This window comes from Elephas maximus, chromosome 6, assembly GCF_024166365.1.
Source record: "Elephas maximus indicus isolate mEleMax1 chromosome 6, mEleMax1 primary haplotype, whole genome shotgun sequence".
Lineage (NCBI taxonomy): Eukaryota > Metazoa > Chordata > Mammalia > Proboscidea > Elephantidae > Elephas > Elephas maximus.
Window position 1 is genome coordinate 133,356,471 of NC_064824.1, and position 22,361 is coordinate 133,378,831.

General features: G+C 36.9%; 1 protein-coding gene across 1 annotated transcript in view; it reads left to right on the forward strand.

Moving 5' to 3' along the window:
* Window positions 1-22,361, forward strand: part of PSMD1 (proteasome 26S subunit, non-ATPase 1) — a 112,684-nt gene that overhangs the window by 6,964 nt on the left and 83,359 nt on the right. The window contains exons 4-13 of the mRNA XM_049888432.1: window positions 133-302; window positions 3,732-3,937; window positions 5,873-6,016; window positions 8,582-8,808; window positions 15,789-15,849; window positions 17,328-17,456; window positions 18,575-18,663; window positions 19,112-19,190; window positions 19,707-19,880; window positions 21,757-21,868. Of these exons, the coding sequence (XP_049744389.1) occupies window positions 133-302; window positions 3,732-3,937; window positions 5,873-6,016; window positions 8,582-8,808; window positions 15,789-15,849; window positions 17,328-17,456; window positions 18,575-18,663; window positions 19,112-19,190; window positions 19,707-19,880; window positions 21,757-21,868 (1,391 nt within the window). The remainder of the gene's footprint in view (window positions 1-132; window positions 303-3,731; window positions 3,938-5,872; window positions 6,017-8,581; window positions 8,809-15,788; window positions 15,850-17,327; window positions 17,457-18,574; window positions 18,664-19,111; window positions 19,191-19,706; window positions 19,881-21,756; window positions 21,869-22,361) is intronic.

A 22,361-nucleotide genomic window follows, 5' to 3' on the forward strand; every position in this document is an offset into this window, starting at 1 on the left:
CTGTGGATGTGAGCCTTGCAGCTTATTAACTCATTTAGACATTTGTTGCTACTAACTGCCACTTGAATGTTTAGTCTTGGGTCTTAAGGAAAACCAGTTTGAATTAGGCCTATACTTCCTAATTTCTTTCAGAGAAGTTTTGTATGAAGATGAAGGTTTCCGGAGTCGGCAGTTTGCAGCCTTAGTGGCATCAAAAGTATTTTATCATCTGGGGGCTTTTGAAGAGTCTCTGAATTATGCTCTTGGAGCGGGTGACCTCTTCAATGTCAATGATAACTCGGAATACGTGGAGACTATTATAGGTAATTATCTTCCGTTTGGTAAGGTTTTATCTACTTGGCTTCTTTCTTGCTCTAGGGCATATTGCATTTTTTTTCTGGATTACGTTTTGAATTTGCCAGATTTTGCTGTGAAGTTTGTGGTCTTTGCAGTCCTTTCATACAGACTGAGCTTTAGGCCTGCCCACCGACTGTGTGCTTCATTATTTTTTGTCATAGTGAGCAGGAGCATCAATACCGGCGATAAAGGAGAAGCTCACCTCACAAAACAGTTAAAGAATGAACCCAAGAAATTATTCAAAAACAACCAACATAACCCATAAAGCTAGTTACCTCAGTCATTATGGTTATCTAACATAAACTTCTTGGACACAGGACTAGGGGATATTTCATGTTTTAGAGTTAGTTCAGAAAATGGTTTTTATAGATAATTGCTCTTTCAGTCTTTACATTGAGAGTTGTAATTTGCTCTAGTTTAATGACCATGTTATTATAAGATTAAAGCAGATTACTGTGAACAACAAAAATGAAAGATAGCAGTTTATATACTTGTTTTTAAGAAACCATTATTTAATATGTGCATTGTACCAGGCACAGTGCCTGTCACTCTGCACACCATGGTTTATTCTATACCTACCCTGTGAGGAAGGAACTAGCCCCTTTTACAAATGGGAAAACCCAGGCTCTGAGACTATAAAGGCAGATGGCTGTTAAATAGGAGGGCCAGAATTCAAAACCCAGGTTTACACCCTTCAAAATCCATGCTTTTTCTACTAGTAACCATTGTTATCGCAGTCATCTCTTTATTTTAATATGCTGCCATATTTCAAAAAGAATTTGAAGCGAGAGGGTAGGTGGCAGACAGGTAAGGCTATGGGTCCTCTGTCTCATATATCAACCAGAGTAGCTCTACTATTTAAGATTTTGTTCAAAAGTTTTGTAGCTTTAAAAAAAAGTTTGGTAATTCCTGATATAGATTAAAGAAGGGACTGCATACCCTTCAGATGTGTTTCTACAGATATCATTTCTAGCAAACAAGCTTTGGATCATAGTTACAGAGAGGTCAAGTATATGTTCTCTGTCAAGAATGTACAGTATAGATACTCTGCACTGCTGATTGAGAGGAGATTGACATTATTTACCCTAAACCATAAAAGGAGAGAATTAGTGTTCTCTCTCAGAAACTGGGAGATGCTGTGCAAGGGGCTCCAAAGGAAGCGTCTTCAGATGTCCCTGAAGTTCAAAATTAGGATTCTGAACTCACATTTTTAAGGTTTTTGCCATATTGCAAGTTACTTTACTGCTGTAGGGATTTTCATCTTTGGGTCCTGTGGAAAGAACAGATGATTTTAAAGGGTAAACCATATCATTTGAAATCAGAGCACTTTCCCCGTATTAAGTTAGAAGTGAGGAGTAAAATATTTTTATCTCTTTTCTATTATTTGATAGCTTTTTGACAAATGTTGATAGCATTTTCCAACAGTGATCTACAAATTTTTGCTGTGCCACCATTTTATAAATCATTATGCTTTTAAACAGGACTGCTTGCCCATAAAGTGCTATGAGGTGGTAGATGCCTTCCCTATTTCCAAACACTAGATATCATCTTAGCTTATAGAAGGAGATTATTGATCAATAGACCAGCTTTATCTGCTTTTGTTTGTGGAAGTGGGGCTCACCGTTTTCTTCTAACTTTGTAGGGTCTGCTAGAACTGATTTTTAAAAATGTCAATGACATTTGTGAGGGAATATACAAAATAGAATTTGGGGAAAGCTTTCTAGGATCTTATTGAATGTCATACACAGCACTTCTAGAAATTCAAGACTAGAAAGTCATCTCCAGATATGAAAAGACCTCAGCTGGGAATGAGGCTAGATTCTGGTACATAGTTATGGCTTAAACCTGGTGAGTGAGAGCGTGAATCTTACCTGATGCTTGGTAGGTACATTTTTTCCTCAGTTATATAATTTAAATAAAACTCCCCAAATGTTGTAATTCTGAGCTTCCTCTCCGGTGGAAGGAACTAACTTAACTGCAGTTAGTTTAAAAAAAAAAAAAAAAACCCTCATATTAGGGGCCTGGTGAAGATTTTCTACACTAGAAGATTTTCTACAACTAGAATTGTTTAAGATATGTTCTTTGACTGCCACTTGGGTTTTGGTTCTTACCTGGATCTGCGTCGTTCTCTAGGATGGCCCCTGAATAAAGTGTATTCCAATTTATAGAAGTCCTCTGCTTCCCCCCAAGTATAGACCTACTTAGCATGTGTTTTGTAGGCCTGGAATTCTTCATAGAAGTTCAGGTTATTTCTTTTTCCTGGGGCTATAGTTTGTAAGCTATAAAGAGGATAATTAGTGGGTATATCATTCCTGTCAGGTGGCTACTTTATCTTCGTTATGCAGGAGAAAGAGGCTTAGAGAAATTCCCCCCTTTGGTTGTTCCTAGAAAGATTAAGGTGTGATTGCAAAGATAGTGTTAATAAAGTTGTAAGCAAATTTCTGTGACTTCCAACAGCTGTGCTGTTGACACCCTTTTCTTTAGATTATCTAACCGTACTTCCCAAGTGTCAACTGAGATGCATGCGCTCACTCCTCCGTGCCACCCCACCTCCCCCATCTGGCCGAATCTTTGTGGAATGTGAAAGCCAACTTGTGCACATGCACCGTTGCATGAATTTCCAGGGAGAAATAGGTCCCACCCGCCTCACCTTAAGAAAATGAATATTTCAACTGATTTGCTACAATTGCTGGGAAAGCTTTTGGAAATCTTTTGGAATTACATTTAGAACCTGTGGCACATTTCAAGTCACTATGCCATTGTGTGACAAAGATGATTTAGACAAGGACCATACTCTTAAGGAGTAAATAGTTTTGTTGGTGCAAAGAAGGGTAATTGTGTATCACCATGTAATGATTGCTGTAATAGGCCTTTTTTCAATGATGGCAAAAATCTGTTTTTTCAAAGTAAAACAGTCAGCAGTTATTTGTAGCCAACTCTGTTGAGTAAACAGCTTAATCAAGTAGAGTAATAGAATTTTGGTCAAAATAAAGTAACAAGACAGAAATGTTTTGAATAATGTATGGATGTCTTAAGAATTATTAGAATTAGAGCATAGCTCTCCAGTATAATTGTTAAGGAGAGAACAATATTAATTTGAATATATAAGTTTTGGAAACTCTGGTGGCGTAATGGTTAAGTGCTATGGCTGCTAACCAAAAGGTCAGCAGTTCGAATTCACCAGGCGCTCCTTGGAAACTCTATGGGGCAGTTCTACTCTGTCCTGTAGGGTCACTATGAGTTGGAATTGACTCAGTGGCAATGGGTTTGGTTTATATAAGTTTTTGATGCTTTTCAATTTGCTTATTTATAGTCATCCTGTAAGGTTATGTGATTATAGGTGGTAGTTCAGCCCAATTTACCAGGTGATCAGAGTTATTTTATTTTCTTCATAGCAAAATGCATTGATCACTACACCAAACAGTGTGTGGAAAATGCAGATTTGCCTGAAGGAGAAAAAAAACCTATTGACCAGAGATTGGAAGGCATCGTGAATAAAATGTTCCAGCGGTGCCTGGATGATCACAAGTATAAGCAGGCTGTCGGCATTGCTCTGGAGACGCGGAGGCTGGATGTCTTTGAGAAGACCGTATTGGAGTCGGTAGGTAGATGATGTAAATCTGGAGATTGGCAATGATGGGGAATGAGCAAAGCTAATTATTAAAACTGAAAATCTCATGGATAGTGAAAAGAAAATCTAGAAATAATAGCATGCTCTTGGCCAAATATTTTTATACTTATGTATGACTCTTAGCTGTGTTCCTGTGCCCACAATTTCTGCTGTTTCCTACCACGTTTCTTTGATACCTTTGAGGTCTTGTGTGGGAATGCTGTATTAATTGTACTACCCTTTTTAAGAAGACTGTGTTAATAAATATATGCATTTACTATTGCTAAAACTACAAACTAGATTTCTGGTCCAGGGGTGTTTCGCAGCAATTATGACAATTGTAAGTTACCAACCAAAGTGGCCAGAAAGTCAAGCGTAGGGCTGAGTTAAATGAACACTGTGCTGCAGGCCCACTTCACTCGCCTCCCTGCCTGTCCTTCTCCACGAGCGAGCTCTCTGCATTCTAGCCATTCTGCCCCTTCTCAACGCCTAGAGGTACTCTACCCCCATCTCTCTGCTTTTTGCCAAAAATATTCTTTCCATTCCTTTCTTACCTGCTTAATTCCTGTTCATGATTCAGAGCTCAGGTCAACTGTCACTTGTTTACAGAGCCCGCTTTCAGTCGCTACCATTCCTACTCTCCTTAGCCCTACTACAAAGACTAGGTCCAATTCTTCTGTCATCACATGGAACTCTATCCTTTTCTCACAGTGTTTACAACTGTAGTAATTAACTAATTGTATTATTAGGTAGGTAATGCCTCTTTTTCCCACCAGATTATAAACTCAATAAGGATAGGTCTTTTGTGCCTTGTCCACCACTCTGTGGACAATCCTAAGGCAATGCTTAACGACAGGAGTAAGATTTTTTAATGAGTAAATTAACGAATGACCCATTGTGATAGAATAGCCCTTGTCCGATCGTTATTTCATTTTTGTACATTCGTAGCCTCTTGCCTGATGGAAATGGAATTAAAATTGCTTTCATTCATTTCAGCAGATATTTTTTGAGTGCCTATTATGTGCCATACTGTTCTAGGCACGGAGATATAGTGTTGAGCTAGACCTAAAGTCCAAGTGTTTGCTTTTAAATAAAGCAGAGGAAGAAGTGCATCTTACTTCGTAGCCTAGAGCACATATGCATATGGGTATAACTTACATTTCATGGAACAATACCTACCCTTACCACTTGTGGTGTACTCTGAATTTTTTTAATTTTTTTTTTTTTTTCTTTTAATGCTGGTCATACCCTGTTAAGTTGATTTCATTACACACCGATGTGCCACAGCTTGCTTTTCGAAAAACACCTTTTTAGCTCTTAAATATGCTTGTTTATGTTGAAGGACTTTACAGAACAGGTTGGTATCCCAAATACAGGGGATGCTTTTGAGAACCACAGAGTGAACACACATAGTCTGGAGTCAGGTTTACTCATAGGAGAGCGCCCGACAGATGCAACAGCACTCAGGCATGGGTTACTCAGAGCTGAGAGCAGTCCTGTCAGGTTGTGTTCACTGGCCTGAGGGAAAACAATGAGTGTAGGCACTGAGTCATGACGGAGTCTAGTAGCAAGGTAAGAGGCAGAAAGACTCTCAGAAACCATTGAAAAATGTAGCCACTTGTTATATGGACAGTTGTATAATAGCTAAAAAGCATCGCTCTGTTGTATTCTACTGTGTTCAAGTAGTGATCGTCCTGGGGCATCACTAAATGATAACTCTTCAGTCCTTTTTTTCATGAAGATATGAAAACATGTAATTCTTTTAAGGTTTTCATCTAAAATTGTTAAAATTTTTGTTGTTCAAGAGGTTTAAATCATTGACTGCCTAGAATGGCTAGCAAACGTAGATTGAAGTAATTCCATTTTTAAATAAATGTAATGCTTCAGGAACCAGATAATGATGTGTTTTTAAATTGTCTCTTTCAGAATGATGTCCCTGGAATGCTAGCTTATAGCCTCAAGCTCTGCATGTCTTTAATGCAGAATAAACAGTTTCGGAATAAAGTACTGAGAGTTCTAGTCAAAATTTATATGAACTTGGAGAAACCCGATTTCATCAATGTTTGTCAGGTAACCACACGATACTACGCTACACTAGAGGGCGGTAGTGGTTCACTGGCAGATTTCTCGCCCTCGGTGCAGGAGACCTGGGTCGGATTCCCAGCCAATGTAAAGCCACCACCATTCCATCAGTGCAGGTTTGTGTATTGCTATGATGCTAAGCGGGTTTCAGCGGAGCTTTCAGACTAAGACAGACTAGGAAAATCAGCCAGTGAAAACCCCGTGGATTGCAGCGATCCAGTCTACAACCGGTCATGGGATGATGGCACAGAATTGGACAGCATGTTGTTCCGTTGTGCATGGGATCACCATGAGTTGGGGGCCACCTACCAGCAGCTAACAGCAACACTATACTACATTATCTACACTACAACTCTGTTACCCTAGTGGTTTTATACAAGTGTCTCAGTTGATCTTTACAACAGTCCTGTGAAGACAGGGTATGTTGTTAATATTCCATTTTACTGATAAGCTGAATCTCAGAAAACAAAAAAGTTATTTTGTTTAAATGCATTCTTCCTGTGTGCTGTTAAACTTTTTTTCATTTTTGAAATACTCAAAGTTAAGAAAAAACTGGGAAGGTACAAAAAAAGAAGGTAGAAAAGAAAAAACACTGCTCATGTTCTACTTTGTTTCATTTAAAAGAGAATTTGAAGTGTAAAACTCATCTGTTGTGCCTTACCCAAACCATTTTGGTATATTTCTTTATCTCTTTTCACATACGAATTTTCTTGCACATGAAAAAAATTTCAGACAGTACAGGAGCACGTAAAAGGAGAAGTAAGTCTTTCCCTTTACGTGGGCCTTTCCCAAAGGTAAGGCGTAGTGGTTTTCCCCAGCTTATCTGCATGTGTATATTTACCACATTCTTAGTGGCTGAACTTTATTGAATGGAGGTGTGCATAGATTTTTTTAAAGCGTTGCTTTTTAACAAGTATACAACATAAATTTTTGTATTTTGCTTACAATACAGCATTTTATGTATTTTGGTTGTTGCTTTTCACCGTAGTATGTTCTTATTTTATTATCCTCTATACTTTTTTAAAATTTAGACTAATACATGTTTTCTAAAGGAAGTTTGAAACATAGGAAAAGCCGAAAGAAAAAATACCCATATTTATATCACCATTTCAGTTTATATAAATTTTAGGAGTTTTATTTATTTCTAACTAATTGACTAACAATTTTATGTCCTGATTTTTTTAAATATGTATTTTTTTTTAACATATCAAGTCAATGGAATACAAACTTCAAATGATAACTGAAAGTCTCATGTAAAAAATAGTATTCTCCTGCAGCCCTCTTCCTCTCTTCATTTCGGTTTTACTCCCCAAAGACAACTTTATCTGTTAGCTGTTTCACTCCTTGTCGTTTTAAAATTAAAATTTTTTTTATCTTACAGTTTTTATGTGACTGTATTACATATATTGTATTTTATGGTTTATATGTAATATATTACATATTATGTAATGTAGTGACTTGATTCAAAATTCAAAAAGGACCAAAGAGTATACAGTGAAAAGTTTTTTTCCTACCCCTTTCTTCTAGCTACCTAGTTCTGTTCCCTGGAGGCGAGCAGCATCACTTGTACATGCCCTTTAGCGTGTCTCCGTGCTGTAACTCTTCGCCCCTGTTTTCCTGATTGTGCAGTAGTCATTCAGTGGATGTACTTTACCTAATTCACTTTACCTTACCAACCATTCTCCTATTGGTCATGTATTCTATTGCCCTTGTTTCCTATTCTTAATTTATAATAACCTTGATTAATGTGTTTACTTTAAAATTGAGTTACTTGCTACTAACAGAAAAAGAAAATGTAAATTGAGTTCTTAAAAGGAAAATCCTAACTTTATTGGATAGTAATATTTAAACATACGGCAGATCCTAAGGATACGAAGAAAACTGCTTCAAAAATTGTAATTTTAATACCTCTTATCCTGGCCCAACACAATACAGTGGGTGTTGAATGAATGAATGATTCCTACAATATAAAAATTTATATAATTTTTTAAGGAAACATCTTGAAGAACTTGTTGCCTTTGTTATTCTCAAGATATGGTAGAAGCAGAAAATATAGCTGAAGGAGCATTTAGATATAAGTTACAGATAAGATTTAAAGAAGTCAAGGTTCATTCAGCAACCAAACTGAATACTGCTCATTGCCAGACACAGTATTAGGAACTGGGGATGTAATTTGTATAGATTTTCTTACAGAAGGCAGTTGCCATTTTTAAGGAAAATTTTGTCTAGTACCAGAATCAGAAGTAGAGCGCTGGAGTAAAGAGTCTGCCCCAGTTTGCTTGTGTTTGTATTTTAAAGTTTCCTATATTGTTGATTGGGAAACCCTGTGGTTATGTGCTACGGCTGCAAACCAAAAGGTCAGCAGTTCGAATCCACAAGGTGCTCCTTGGAAACTCTATGGGGCAGTTCTACTCTGTCCTATAGGGTCATTATGAGTCAGAATTGACTTGACGGCAGTAAGGTTTTATGGGTATATTGTTGATTGTTTTCTCGCTCTCTGAGTATCTTGTAAACAAAGTTTCATCTATTATGTAACTGTTATCTCTTTTTCAGTGCTTAATTTTCCTAGATGATCCTCAGGCTGTGAGTGATATCTTGGAGAAACTGGTAAAGGAAGACAACCTCCTGATGGCATATCAGATTTGTTTTGATTTGTATGAAAGTGCTAGCCAGCAGTTTTTGTCATCTGTAATCCAGAATCTTCGCACTGTTGGCACTCCTATCGCTTCTGTTCCTGGATCCACCAATACGGGTACTGTTCCGGGATCAGAGAAAGACAGGTATGAGTGCTTTTTCCTGCATGAGAAGCAACTGAACAATCTTTATTTCACTTTGGGAATAGGTAGAATATTCAATATTCTAAGAATAAATGAATTTCACCATTAGCTTTTATATAAAAAAAAAATCACATTAGGCTGTTGTTCTGTTTCGCACTGTGTAAGGCACAGTAGGGAAAATCAAAGAAATGGACCCTTCTGGACATAAATGGAAATGATTGGTAGGGAGGACCTGCCAGACAGCATGTGTGTTCTCTAATCAAGTAAATTAAAAATCACAGATGGGTAGGTGGTTTAGAGTTCAGATACTTGGGTTAGATATATCTGGGTTAGATACTTGGAAAGAAACATTCTTTGCTCTTTGTGCTTTTATTAGAACTAAGTACATAGCTTGATAGAGTATTTGATTTTATTTTCCTGTATTTCCTTACACATTCAGACCACTTCTTAAAATGTCTAAGTGCCTTAGTCGTGCATGTGTCTTTTCTTTTAAAAGTTGCCTACACAGCAGTGAGTCATCCTTCTGAAATCTAAATAAGCCTCGTAAGTACTGAAAGTGGCTTACGAGGCTATACGTGATGTGGCTTTGCATACCTCTTTCTTTATTTCCTACCACTTTTTTCCTTACTGACTTCAAAACTTACTGGCCTAGCTGTTGCTCAGACACACCGAGAATATTTCTTCCCCTAGGGCCTTTATGTTGGCTGTTCCCCCTGCTTAGAACTCTCTTCCCCAGATCTATACATGGCCGTGCCCTCTCTTAATTTTAGTCTTTTGTAACATTTCTTGCCACTTTATTTCATGTATTTATTTGTTAGTCTTGTTTATTGGAATATAAGCTTCATGTGGGTAAGGACTTTGTCTTGTTCAGTGATAAGTCGCCAGCACAGAGAAGGGCACACATAATATGTTTTGTACATACTGAGATGCTCAAAATATCTGTTGCAGGAATAAATAAAAAAATACTATAACATGAATACAAATTTTAGCTAAAATAGTCTGTAGCTATCTCGGTGTTTTACCTTTGGTCTAACCTCAATTCCATAATTTAATTTTCTGAGGTATTTTTGTTTAGCATGTCTTTGGTATATATTTGTTTTTGGGTAAATCAACTTATTCCTTTTTATTGCTAAATACCATTTTATATATACAGATACACCACACTTTATCCATTTGTCTATTGATGGACATGGGGATTGTTTCCAGTTATTGACTATTATATATAAAGTTGCTGTGAATGTTCTTTTTTTTTTTGTATGCCTTTTATTTAGGTTTTCATTTCTCTTGTGTAATTACCTAGTAGTAGAATAGCAGGAACACAGTAAAGATATCTTTTTAACTTGGTGTGAAACTGCCAAACTGTTTTCCAACCAGCACTGTGTGAGCAGTCCCGTTTTTCTGCATCCTTGTCAACATTTGATGTTATTAGACTTTTAGTTATTACTCTTTCATTTGGTGTAAAGTGTATTTGATTATGATTCCAGTACAAGTCATTTATCAGATACATGTGTAATGAATATTTTCTCCCATTCTGTGGCTTGCATTTCATTTGGCTTGCCTTATACATATATAATGGTACATATGTGTATACGCAGACACACACACACATACCTTGTGTTTTAGGTGAAAGTTTACACAGCAAATTAGGTTTCCATTTAATAATTTTTATACAGATTGTTCCATGATATATCAGTTACACTTTTCACAGTGTGTCAGCTTTCTCATTATTTCCACTTTTTCTTCTGTTTCCTGATCTAGCTTCCCTTCCCCTCCTTGCCTTCTCATCTTTGCTTTTGGGTAAACCTTGACCATTCGGTCTCATGTAGTTGAGTGTTCAAGGAACTCATTTCTCGCGGGTGATGTTGTTTATTAGTGGTTTCTCTTGTCATGCAAAAGATTTTCATTTTTGATGAAATCCAGTTTTCCTTTTTGAAGTCTAAGAAATTTTTCACCAACCTTAGGGTTGTAAAAATATTCTGTTATGCTTTCTTCCAGAAACCGTAGTTTTAGGTTTTATGTTTAGTTATGTCTGTGGTAGATCTCAGCTTAACTTTTTGTATATGGTGTAAAATAGGAATAAAGTCTCATTTTTCACCCATATGGATAATCTGGTTGTTCCAACACCATTTCTTTAAAATATCTTTTCCCTATTGAACTGTGTTGTAGCCACTGACAAAAACCAGTTTGCCGTGTATATGTTTTGGTAGATTCTCTCTTTTTTTTCCGCTTATCTATTTGTCTTTCCTTACACCAATACCACACTATCTGTATTGCTATACTTGAAAGTAGGTAACGTAAAACCTACAATTTTGTTTTGCCCTACCCCTAAGATTGTTGGGCTATTCTAGGTCCTTGCATTTCCAAAAGCCTGTGGCGATTTTAATTGGGATTGTGTTGAATCTCTTTCATTCGGGGGCAAATTGAAATCCTAACCAGATTTGAGTCTTCTAATCCATGAACGTGGTCTATTTCTCCATTTATTTAGGTTTTCTTTAATGTTTTTCAGTGGTGTTTTGTAGGTTTCTGTGCATAGTTTTTGCACATCTTTCCTTAAATTTATTCCTAAGTAGTTCGTCTTTTTTGGTGGTACTGTAAGTGGTATTTTAGCTTTTCAACTTCTAATTGTTTGTTGCTATATATAGAAACTGCCACACATCTATCAGTTTGTCATACTGTGGTGGCTTACATGTTGCTGTGATACTGGAAGCCTTGCCACCAGTATTTCAAATACCAGCAGGGTCACCCATGGAGGACAGGTTTCAGCTGAGCTTCTAGACTGAGACAGACTAGGAAGAGAAGGACCTGGCAGCTACTTCTGAAAGAATTAGCTAATGAAAACATTATGAATAGCAGCAGAATATTGTCTGATATAGTGCCGGAAAATGAGCTCCTCAAGTTGGAAGGCACTCAAAATATGACTGAGGAAGGGCCTCCTCAAAGTAGAGTCAGCCTTAATGACGTGGATAGAGTCAAGCTTTCGGGACCTTCATTTGCTGATGTTGCACAATGCAGAATGAGAAGAAACATCTGCAAACATCTGTTGATAATCGGAATATACAAAGTATGAATCTAGGAAAGTTGGAAATAGTCAAAAATGAAATGGAATGCATAATCATTGATATCCCAGGCATTAGTGAACTGAAGTGGACTGGTGTTGGCCATTTTGAATCAGACAGTTATATGGTCTACTATGCTGGGAATGGCATCCTGTTCATCATCAAAAAGAATGTTTCAAGATCTGTCCTGGAGTACAGTGCTGTCCGTGATAGGGTAATATCCATATGCCTACTAGGAAGACCAGTTCATATGACTGTTATTCAAATTTATGCAGCAACCACTGAGGCCAAAGATGAAGAAATTGAAGATTTTTACCAACTTCTGCAGTCTGAAATTGATCACACATGCCATCAAGATGCGTCGATAATTACTGGTGATTGAAATGCAGAAGTTGAAAACAGAGAAGAGGGATTGGTGGTTGAAAGTATGGCCAGAAACAACACTGGAGATCGCATGGTAGAATTTTGCACGACTAGCGACTTCCTTGCAAATACTTTTTTCACCAGCATAATGGCAACTATGCACTTGGAGTACACAGGAATCAGATTGACGACGTGTGGAAAGAGACGATGGAAAAGCTCAATATCATCAGTCAGAACAAGGCAAGGGGTGGACTGTGGAACAGACCATCAGTTGCTTATATGAAAGTTCAAGTTGAAGCTGAAGAAAAGTAGAACAAATCCATGAGAGTCAAACTACGACTTTGAGTATATCCCACCTGAATTTGGAGACCATCTCAAGAATAGATTTGACTCATTGAACACTGATGACTGAAGACCAGATGAGTTGTGGAATGATATCAAGGACGTCGTACGTAAAGAAAGCAACGGATCATTTAAAAGACAAGAAAGAAGGAAAAGACCAAAACGGATGTCAGAGGTGACTCTGAAACTTGCTCTTGAACATAGAGTGACTAAAGCAAAAGGAAGAAATGATAAAGTAAAAGAGTTGAACAGAAGATTTCAAAGGGTGGCTGGAGAAGACAAAGTACAGTATTGTAATGAAATGTGCAAAGATTTGGAAATAGAAAACCAGAAAGGAAGAACACATTTGGCATTTCTCAAGCTGAAAGAACTGAAGAAAAAATTCAAGCCTCGAGTTGCAGTATTGAAGGATCCTATGGGGAAAATATTAAACGATGCAGGAAGATGAAAGGAATACACAGAATCACTTTACCAAAAAGAATTGGTCAACATTCAGCCATTTCGGGAGGTAGCATATGATCAAGAAACAGTGGTACTGAAGGAAAAGGTCCAAGCTGCACTGAAGTCATTGGTGAAAAACAAGGCTCCAGGAACTGACAGAACACCAACTGAGATGTTTCAACAAATGAATGCAGTACTGGAAGTGCTCACTCGTCTATGCCAAAAAATTCAGAAGATAGCTACCTGGTCACCCAGCTGGAAAAGATCCATATTTGTACCCATTCCAAAGAAAGGTGATCCAACGGAATGTGGAAATTATCAAACAATATCATTAATATCACACACAAGCAACATTTTGCTGAAAATCATTCAAAAGTGGCTGCAGCAGTACATGGACAGGGAACTGCCAGAAACTCAAGCTCGATTCAAAAGAGGACGTGGAGCAAGGGATATCGTTGCTGATATCAGATGGATCATGGATGAAAGCAGAGAATACCAAGAAAGATGTTTACCTGTGTTTTTTTGACTATGCAAAGGCATTAAACTGTGTGGATCATAACAAATTACGGATAACATTGCAGGAATGGGAATTCCAGGACACTTAATTGTGCTCATGAGGAACCTGTACATAGATGAAGAGACAGTTATTTCGAACAGAACAAGGGGATAGTGTGTGGTTAAAGTCAAGAAAGGCATTCATCAGAATTGTGTGCTTTCACCATACTTATTCAATCTGTATGTTGAGCAGATAATCCGAGACACTGGACTATATGAAAAAAAAATATGGCATCAGGATTGGAGGAGGACTCACTCACAACCTGCGATACGCATATGACACAACCTTGCCTGCTGAAAGTGAGGAGGACTTGAAGCGCTTACTGATGAAGATCAAAGATCACAGCCTTCAGCGTGGATTACATCTCAACATAAATCAAAAATCCTCACAACTGGACCAATAAACAGCATTATGATAAATGGAGAAAAGATTGAAGTTTCATGGATTTCATTTTACTTGGATCCGCAATCAATGGCCATGGAAGCAGCAGTCAAGAAATAAACGACTTACTGCATTGGGAAAATCTGCTGCAAAAGATCTCTTTAGAGTGTTAAAAAGCAAAGATGCCACTTTAGAGAATAAAGTGCACCTGACCCAAGCAATGTTGTTTTCAGTTGCCACATATGCATGTGAAAGGTGTACAGTGAATAAGGAAGACCAAAGAAGGATTGATGCCTTTTAATGATGGTGTTGGCGAAGAGTATCGAATATACCATGGACTGTCAGAAGAACAGACAAATCTGTTTTGGAAGAAGTACAGCCAGAATGCTCCTTAGAAGCAAAGGATGTTTAGACTTTGTCTCGCATACTTTGGACATGTCGTGGGGAGGGACCAGTCCCTGGAGAAGGACATCATGCTTGGTAAAGATGAGGGTTAGCAAAAAAGAAAACCCTCCACAGGATGGATTGCACAGTGGCTGCAGCAATGGGCTCACACATAGAAAAGATTGTGAGGATGGTGCAGGACGGGACAGTGTTTCGTTCTCTTGTACATAGAGTAGCTATGAATCGGAACCTAACTGGCTGGCACCTAACAACATGTACAGAAATACAGTTGATTTTTGTATATTAACTTTGAATTCTACAACCTTGCCAGCTCATTTATTAGATCTTTTTTTTTTTTTTTTAGATTCCTTAGGATTTCCTGCATAGGAACCACGTTATCTGTGAATAGAGAAAATTTTGTTTTCTTTTTCTAACCTTTATACCTTTTGTACTGCATTGGCTGGGATTCTCAGTACATTATTGACTAGAAGTGATGAGTGGGCGTCTTTACCTTGTTTCCGATCTTAGGGGAAAGTGTTTATTTTTTTTCTTTTTGATTTTTAAAATTTTCTTAACATTCTGTTCTTCTGAAGGCATTACATAGTGCTTTTGTTTCCTCTTGTGTTCCTTTTGAGTTAATCTTCATTTCTGAAATAATTATTTTTTTCTTTCTAGTTCTTCCATAAATTCATTAAATTTCATTTCTGAGTTTTTCTAATTCTGATACGTAATATTCTTTTACATCTTGTATCACTTTGTTAATGTCTTTTATAATAATTTTGTGTGGGACTTTACCTTGATACTTCTCTATACCTTGTGTTTACTGAAACTAATTTTCTTGAACTTTTACAAGGGAGGCTCATTTTAAGTTAGTTTTTTCTAATTTCATTACTCTATAGACCTTCCACTTCTGTTGTGTTTGTGAAGTATTCAGCAAAATGGTGACTTACATCCCGAGATCTGCTGTTTCCTTTTCCACTTTTATTTAGACCTTTTTCTTCTGCCTTCATTGTCTCTGTCCTCTTAATTTGATTTCTGTGCCGAGCATTTTGTCCTCATGGTGCTTTGACCTAGAAGAGAGTTCTTAGGGTCCCAGCTGCCTTAGCCCCTTCAGACTGGTCTTGTAGCTGGCAGTGTTTTGTCTCCCTCTGATGGTGGTTTGGAGTTTTGGAGAATACTTTGTCACCTGGCTTGGTTGTATTTTTATCCATGGACTTTTCTATCTTAGTTACTTAGTGTGTTTTTATGAGTATATTGAGGGGAATTTAATAACTGGGTTTGTTTCTATCTTCCTTGGATCTTTTCTACTTTTCACTAGTAACGTGAAGTAACTAAACATTTTTTCTTTGCAAAATATTTTATTTGGACATGATTTGGATGTGTGATGTAAACAGATCGCCTACACATTCTGCTCAGAAGAGAGTTGTCAGATTAGTGACTGCTGGTTCTCTTCATTTTAGTGAGTCGATGGAAACAGAAGAAAAGACAGGCAGTGCCCTTGTAGGAAAGACACCAGAAGCGGTGAGTGTGCTTTTTAAAATTGAGATTGCCATTTAACATATATTCCCACAGTACATTGTGAATTTTTGTAAAGTGTTACATGGCTGCCTTTATGAAAGCTTATGTTAAGGTTTGTATCAAAGTCAATTTATAGAAAGGGTTTTTCTGTGAAAAGTAAAAATTTTGAAGTTAATCTAAAAAAGTACCTAACCTAGAAGAAATCAAATCCATATATCCTTACTGAAGAATGAACTCTGTCCAGAATAACTCTAAATTATGTGTCATAGGGTGAGAAAAATATATGACTGACAACAAATAAGTGGCAATTTGGATATGGAGGGAAGTTAGCTGTTTTTAATATTCATGGTGTATGGAAGCATAGGCTAATGGTTGCAGGTGTGGTCTAGTGAGTATAAATGTTTCCTGTATAAGAACTTTTGGTTTCTGATGCTTAGGTGTATTTCTATGTAAATTGCAACTGTCTTCACCTGGATGAAGAGTTGCTTCATAAATGTTACCATAGCTAAGTTATGTTGACAATCTGGTAGTGCTCCCCTAAAGTTGACCCTTTGTAAAATCATTTTCCTGTGTATTGTTAAAACCCATTGTCGTCGCATTACTTCCAACTCAGTGACCCTCAGGAAAGAGTAGAACTGCCCCATAGGGTTTCCAGGGAGCGGCTGGTAGGTTTGAACTGCCAACCTTTTGGCCAGTAGCCAAACTCTAAACCACCGTGCCACCAGGGCTCTGGTGCATATTACTAGTAATTAGTTATTCTTTCTCAGTTTGAGTTTTTAAAAAATAATATATGAAAATATTTTACATTTAAAGCTAGTTCAGAATGAATTGCATTAATCCATTAATCTTCTAGCATACCTCAATGGCATCTAATAAAGAAGTAAATAAATTATTCTTCCTTTCTACTGATACGTGAGTTTTTTAGATCCTGTTTTTAAATCTACTGTTAAATCCTGCTCTTAAAAATGCGACTTTTCCTCACAAAAAAAGACCAGACTTACGGGCCTGAGAGGCTGGAGAAACCCTGAGAGGATGGGCCCCACAAACCACTTTAGCTCAGCAATGAAGTCACTCCCAAGGTTCACCCTTCAGCCAAAGAATAGACAGGCCCATAAAACAGAATGAGACTCAAGGGGCATAATAGCCCAGGGGCAAGGACTAGAAGGCAGGAAGGGACAGGAAAGCTGGTAACAGGGAACCGAGGGTCAAAAAGGGAGAGTGTTGACATGTCGTGAGATTGTTAACCAATGTCATAAAACAATACGTATACTAACTGTTTAATGAGAAACTAGTTCTGTAAACTTTCATCTAAAGTGCAATTTTTTTAAAGTGCAAGTGTTCTTTGTAATCTGTACTTCAGTCATGTGTATGGACTGTGTGAATTTCCCTGGCTTAGGGCTCTTGAAATAAAAATGGCTTAATTTTGAATTAGTGTATCTCAGTAATATTCAAATTTAATTCCTTTTTTTTTTTTTTACCAGAGCCCAGAGCCCAAGGACCAGACTTTGAAAATGATTAAAATTTTAAGTGGTGAAATGGCTATTGAGTTACACCTGCAGTTTTTAATACGAAACAATAACACAGACCTCATGATTCTAAAAAATACAAAGGTAGGAAATTTATCTATAATGGAATTTTCTTCTTTTTACTTTTCAAATATCATTATTTATTTCTTGTTGAATATTATATTTTATTCCTGATCAAGTAAGTTTTTATAAAAATAACAATGGGTGAAATTCTTGAACTTGTTAGGAAGGAGAGGGAACTAGCATTGACTGAGCTCCTGTTTTTGTGCTAGTGTGCACAAGCTTTGTGCATGTTTTTTTCTTTAATTGATTTTTTATTTGTGTGTGTGTGTGTATACGCACGTAGCAGTTAGATGAGTAACAATCAGAATATTAATATAGTTTTTCCTGTGTTTTTTTTTCCCAATGAACTGTAACCTCTTTGAGGGAGGAGACCCTTACCTTATCATATCAACCTTTGTTGAGATAATGATCCTAATAATAATATCAGTTTTAATTTTTAGGCATAATGTATTTGTGTGGTTCAAAAAATATTTTAATATAAAAAACCATATAGCATGAAAAATCTTCTTCCCATCCCCGTCTCTGATTTACCCAGCATCCTTTCCCAATGACATTTATCCTTTTTTACAGCTGTGTAATATTCCATTATGAAAATGCTGTCTGTAGAACCGTAGGTGATGTTTGTCAAGAAGCTTATGTAGTAATGCTTCTTGAGACTTCTAATGCAATTTTTATAAATGGCAAAAAGACACATACGTAATTTTCACATTTACCAATTATTTGAATTCTAGTTTTTATAAAATGGCCTCATTAAAAACAAAATTACTTCGACAACTGCAGAGGTTCAGTGTTAGAAGAGGTGTGGTGTTGCTCTTCAGGTTACCCTAAAACCTGGACGCTTCGGGAAAGAGGCTTAAGAGAAGTGGAAAGTTAAAGTATTCACAATCTAAAGAATAGACCCTGAAGTTAGCTACTATTGACTTCAAGTTAAGACAACAAAGAAAACTCTATATGACTTGCTTGTTTTTGTAAACTAATCAGTATCAAGAAATATTCCAGATCAATATTTTAAATATTAGCTCAATTTATTCATGTTTTCTTCACAAAATAGGGCTCCTAATGTGTATGTATGCATGTGCGTGCATGTATGTGGATGTGGATACTTTGCCAGTGATAAAAATCTGTGTTTATATTTGTAGGATGCTGTACGGAATTCTGTATGTCACACTGCCACTGTTATAGCAAACTCCTTTATGCACTGTGGGACTACCAGTGACCAGTTTCTTAGGTAAATATGCTTGGACGTTTCCACTTTGATTTAAAATAATTTTTAACAGCAATTGTGTTGGCATTGTTACATGGATATGGAGTCTTTAACTCCCCTTGTCCTGAATTAAAAACTTTTTTTTTTGCTATGTTATACATTTTTCATCACGTGCTGTTTTAAGGTAAAAATTTTTAGTTGGGTTGAAGATAGACTTTTGAAGGAAATGTATTAACCTCTGCAAATTTAACAATTTTGCTTTTGTTCATACTGCAATTATATGTTATACCTAAAGATAACAGTTCTTAAAACTTTAGGGATAATTCAGAAAGTAAAATAGAATCAGTAGTAACTTGAGATCCATAAAGTAAAATGATTTGAGATGGTTCGAGTTAAAATTTTAATGCCTTTAACCAGAGTGTTAAAACCTTTATGGAATTTCATGTTTCAATAAGTTTTTCTTTTCTTACAGAGATAACTTGGAGTGGTTGGCCAGAGCCACCAACTGGGCAAAATTTACTGCTACAGCCAGTTTGGGTGTAATTCATAAGGTAATACACACTGCCCAGTGTGCAGAGGCATTAACAGAAGCAATTTTTCTGGGGTTAAGAAATAATAAAGGTTTACTAAACTCATTGACATGTACATTTTGTTAAATCAGGTCAATCATTTTACAGGAAAAGATAAATAAGATATTAAAATATGTATCTCTCTGTGTTTGTTTTTTATAAAAGATAGAAGTCCTTTTCCCAGGAAGACTGTCTAAGCCATTTCTCAAAGAATGGGTTAAAATAAATGATTTGCGTAGTCTAGGGAGAATCTGGAAAAATGTTACAAAACAAGGAGAAAAAAAATCGAAGGATTAATGATGTTTTCTAATCCAAGTGTGACTAGGTCTCTTAAAGGCTCTCATAGTTTGAGTGATAAAGCTGTATAGGTGAGAACCCCTCCATTTCTTTCTTCTCTTTCAGGAAGCGAACGTTCTAGAGAAAAGGCAGTAATCGTAGAAACTGTTGTTTCCTTTTTCCTTCTCTTGCTGACACGTTTCATGTGGCTCAAATTCACAGGGTCACGAGAAGGAAGCGTTACAGCTAATGGCAACGTATCTTCCCAAGGACACTTCTCCAGGATCAGCTTATCAGGAAGGTGGAGGCCTTTATGCATTGGGTCTCATCCATGCCAATCATGGTGGCGATATAATCGACTATCTCCTTAACCAGCTTAAGAATGCCAGCAATGACGTAAGTATTAGAATGGAAAACTAAATGTCCATTACAGAAAACATTAAATTCGCCAAATTATTTTAGGGAGTGGAAATTTTATAGGATTTTGGGATACTTAAAATAGTACTACTGTTCTCATAAATTTGAAAAAAAAAAAAACCAATTTACTTCCCTTTTCTGTAAGCTAAAAAGTGTGCTTTTCAATCTTTTAAAACCTGTGTATGATAGTCAAAACATAGTACCAGGTGTTTGTAAAACGTATTACTGGTTTCCCATACTTAAAAAAGAAAAAAACAAAGCACCCTGCCATCGAGTCAATTCCAAGTCACAGCAACCCTATATAAAAAAAAAACACTGCCATCGAGTCGATTCCAACTCATAGCGACCCTACAGGACAGAGTAAAATTGCCCCTTAGGGTTTCTAAGGCTGTAAATCCTTTCAGAAGCAGATCATCGGGTCTTTTTCCCATGGAGTGGCTGGTGGGTTCAAATCACCGACCTTATACTTAGCAGTTAAGTGCTTAACCTCTGTGTCACCAGGACCCCTTTACTTCAGAATCTTGAAATGTTATAACTATTAAAGTGGCTTTCATGATCGCTTAGTCTAGCCCTATCATTTTAAGGCCCAAAGAGATTATATGTATTCTGGGAAAACAGAATTCTTGGCTTGTTTTGATCTTTGATCATTTTTTAAAATGTAATTTCTTTTGGAAAAACTTATTAAGGAGTTATATCCTTATTTTAAGCAGCATCGGAATATGATTTTACACTTAACTTTTATGTTAGCTTGAACTCTTTTAGAAGGCTATTAGGAGAGTAGTTAAGTGAGCCAGCGAGCCTTGTTCTCCTTCAGTGAAAAGACTGAGGCCAATAGGATGAACTATATCAATTAGTAAGCCTGTCTACAAACCTTATGTACATTTACATACATCTTTTCCTCATTTCCTCTGGTCTCAGGTAAAAATTTTGTTATCAGGTAGGGTTTTTTGGTTACCAGCGGTAAAAACCTGTGACTGACTTAAACAATTGGAAGTAACTTACATAATTGATAGAAAAGCTGATGAACCTCTTCTCTCAAAGGTAAAGTGCCAGGGCATTTCCAGGGATCCAGATAGTAGTTTCTTAAGGCCCTACTGTCAGGATGACTGAACTGGAAACATTTTTGTCCTTGAGTCAGTCCATTTAAGAAAGATTAAAATTTCAAAGAAAGAACATCCAATTGACCTATCTGGGGTCACAGGAGAAAATGTGAGCTTATTAAATGACAATCCCACTAAGATTCTAACCAATGGGGGAGGAAATTTCCCCAAAGCAAAGTTAAGGTGCTGTCACCAGTAAAAACAGAATGGATACTGTGCATTCAAAAATGGCGTAACCACTAAGATGTTCCTCTTCAAATTGAAGATCGACTTCCTGTCCTTGACCCCATTTTCTCCCACTTTGCTCTCAACCATATTCTATTGGATAACTCTTTTCTACTGTCTTCGGCCTCTCCTCTATACTGACACTTGCCCCTCTGCCAATGAGCATACACAGATCTCACCTATCCTAAAAAAAAAAAACTTCTCTTGACACTTTCATCTCCCTCTAGTTGTCCAGTCTTTCCCCCGCTTCTCATGTAAACTTACTGAAAAAGAGTTATACTTTATATCTCCACTTTTCTCCTGTTCACTTCTCACCTCACTATTATTTTGCGTCAGCAAGTACCGTTCATTCTCTTGAAACTGAAATTGCTGAGGTTACCGCTGGCCTTCTGTTTATCAAAGCCTTTGATCATTCTCAATGGACCGTCCTTTCTGTATATTTAACATCGAAATATATCTTGACATTTGAATACAAGCTTGGACTTTAAGTACAACATCCCAAGTCAATGAAGCCAATACTTTTTCCCTAGATCGTTCGACACGGTGGCAGTCTGGGTCTTGGTTTGGCTGCCATGGGCACTGCGCGCCAGGATGTATATGATTTGCTAAAAACAAATCTTTATCAGGATGATGCTGTGACAGGTATGTGTTTTTGTTTTTTTTTAAAGACAACAAGTTTTGGGAGTAATGTAACCATAATATTTGCTTCTTAGCTATTTACTTTCTAGCTTCTTAAAAATGTAATGGATTTCTCTGCTTGAAGGAGTGGATTTTGCCCTTTTGGTCAAAATCATCTTAAAAACATGTTTTATGATATGTAGACTTATAAAAAGGTACATTGTGTGTGGCTGCCTATATGACTTTTATAAATAGGAATTTATTAGTTGTCTGCTTGTATCGTAGAGCTGTCTGTATTGATCAGTAATGTAGATAAAACGTTACAACATTCCTTTTGTAATCACTTAGAATTTGATGATGTGTTCTGTCAGGGTTTAAAAGGAAAACAGCTATAAATGTATGGATATACTTCCACATAAAGTGTTCTCCTTTTTATCAGATGTGTTTGAAAAAATGCTATCTAAAGCTAGTGGCTGTTTTGACAGTTGATGTGAATTGATGTCATTTCTGATAGAAT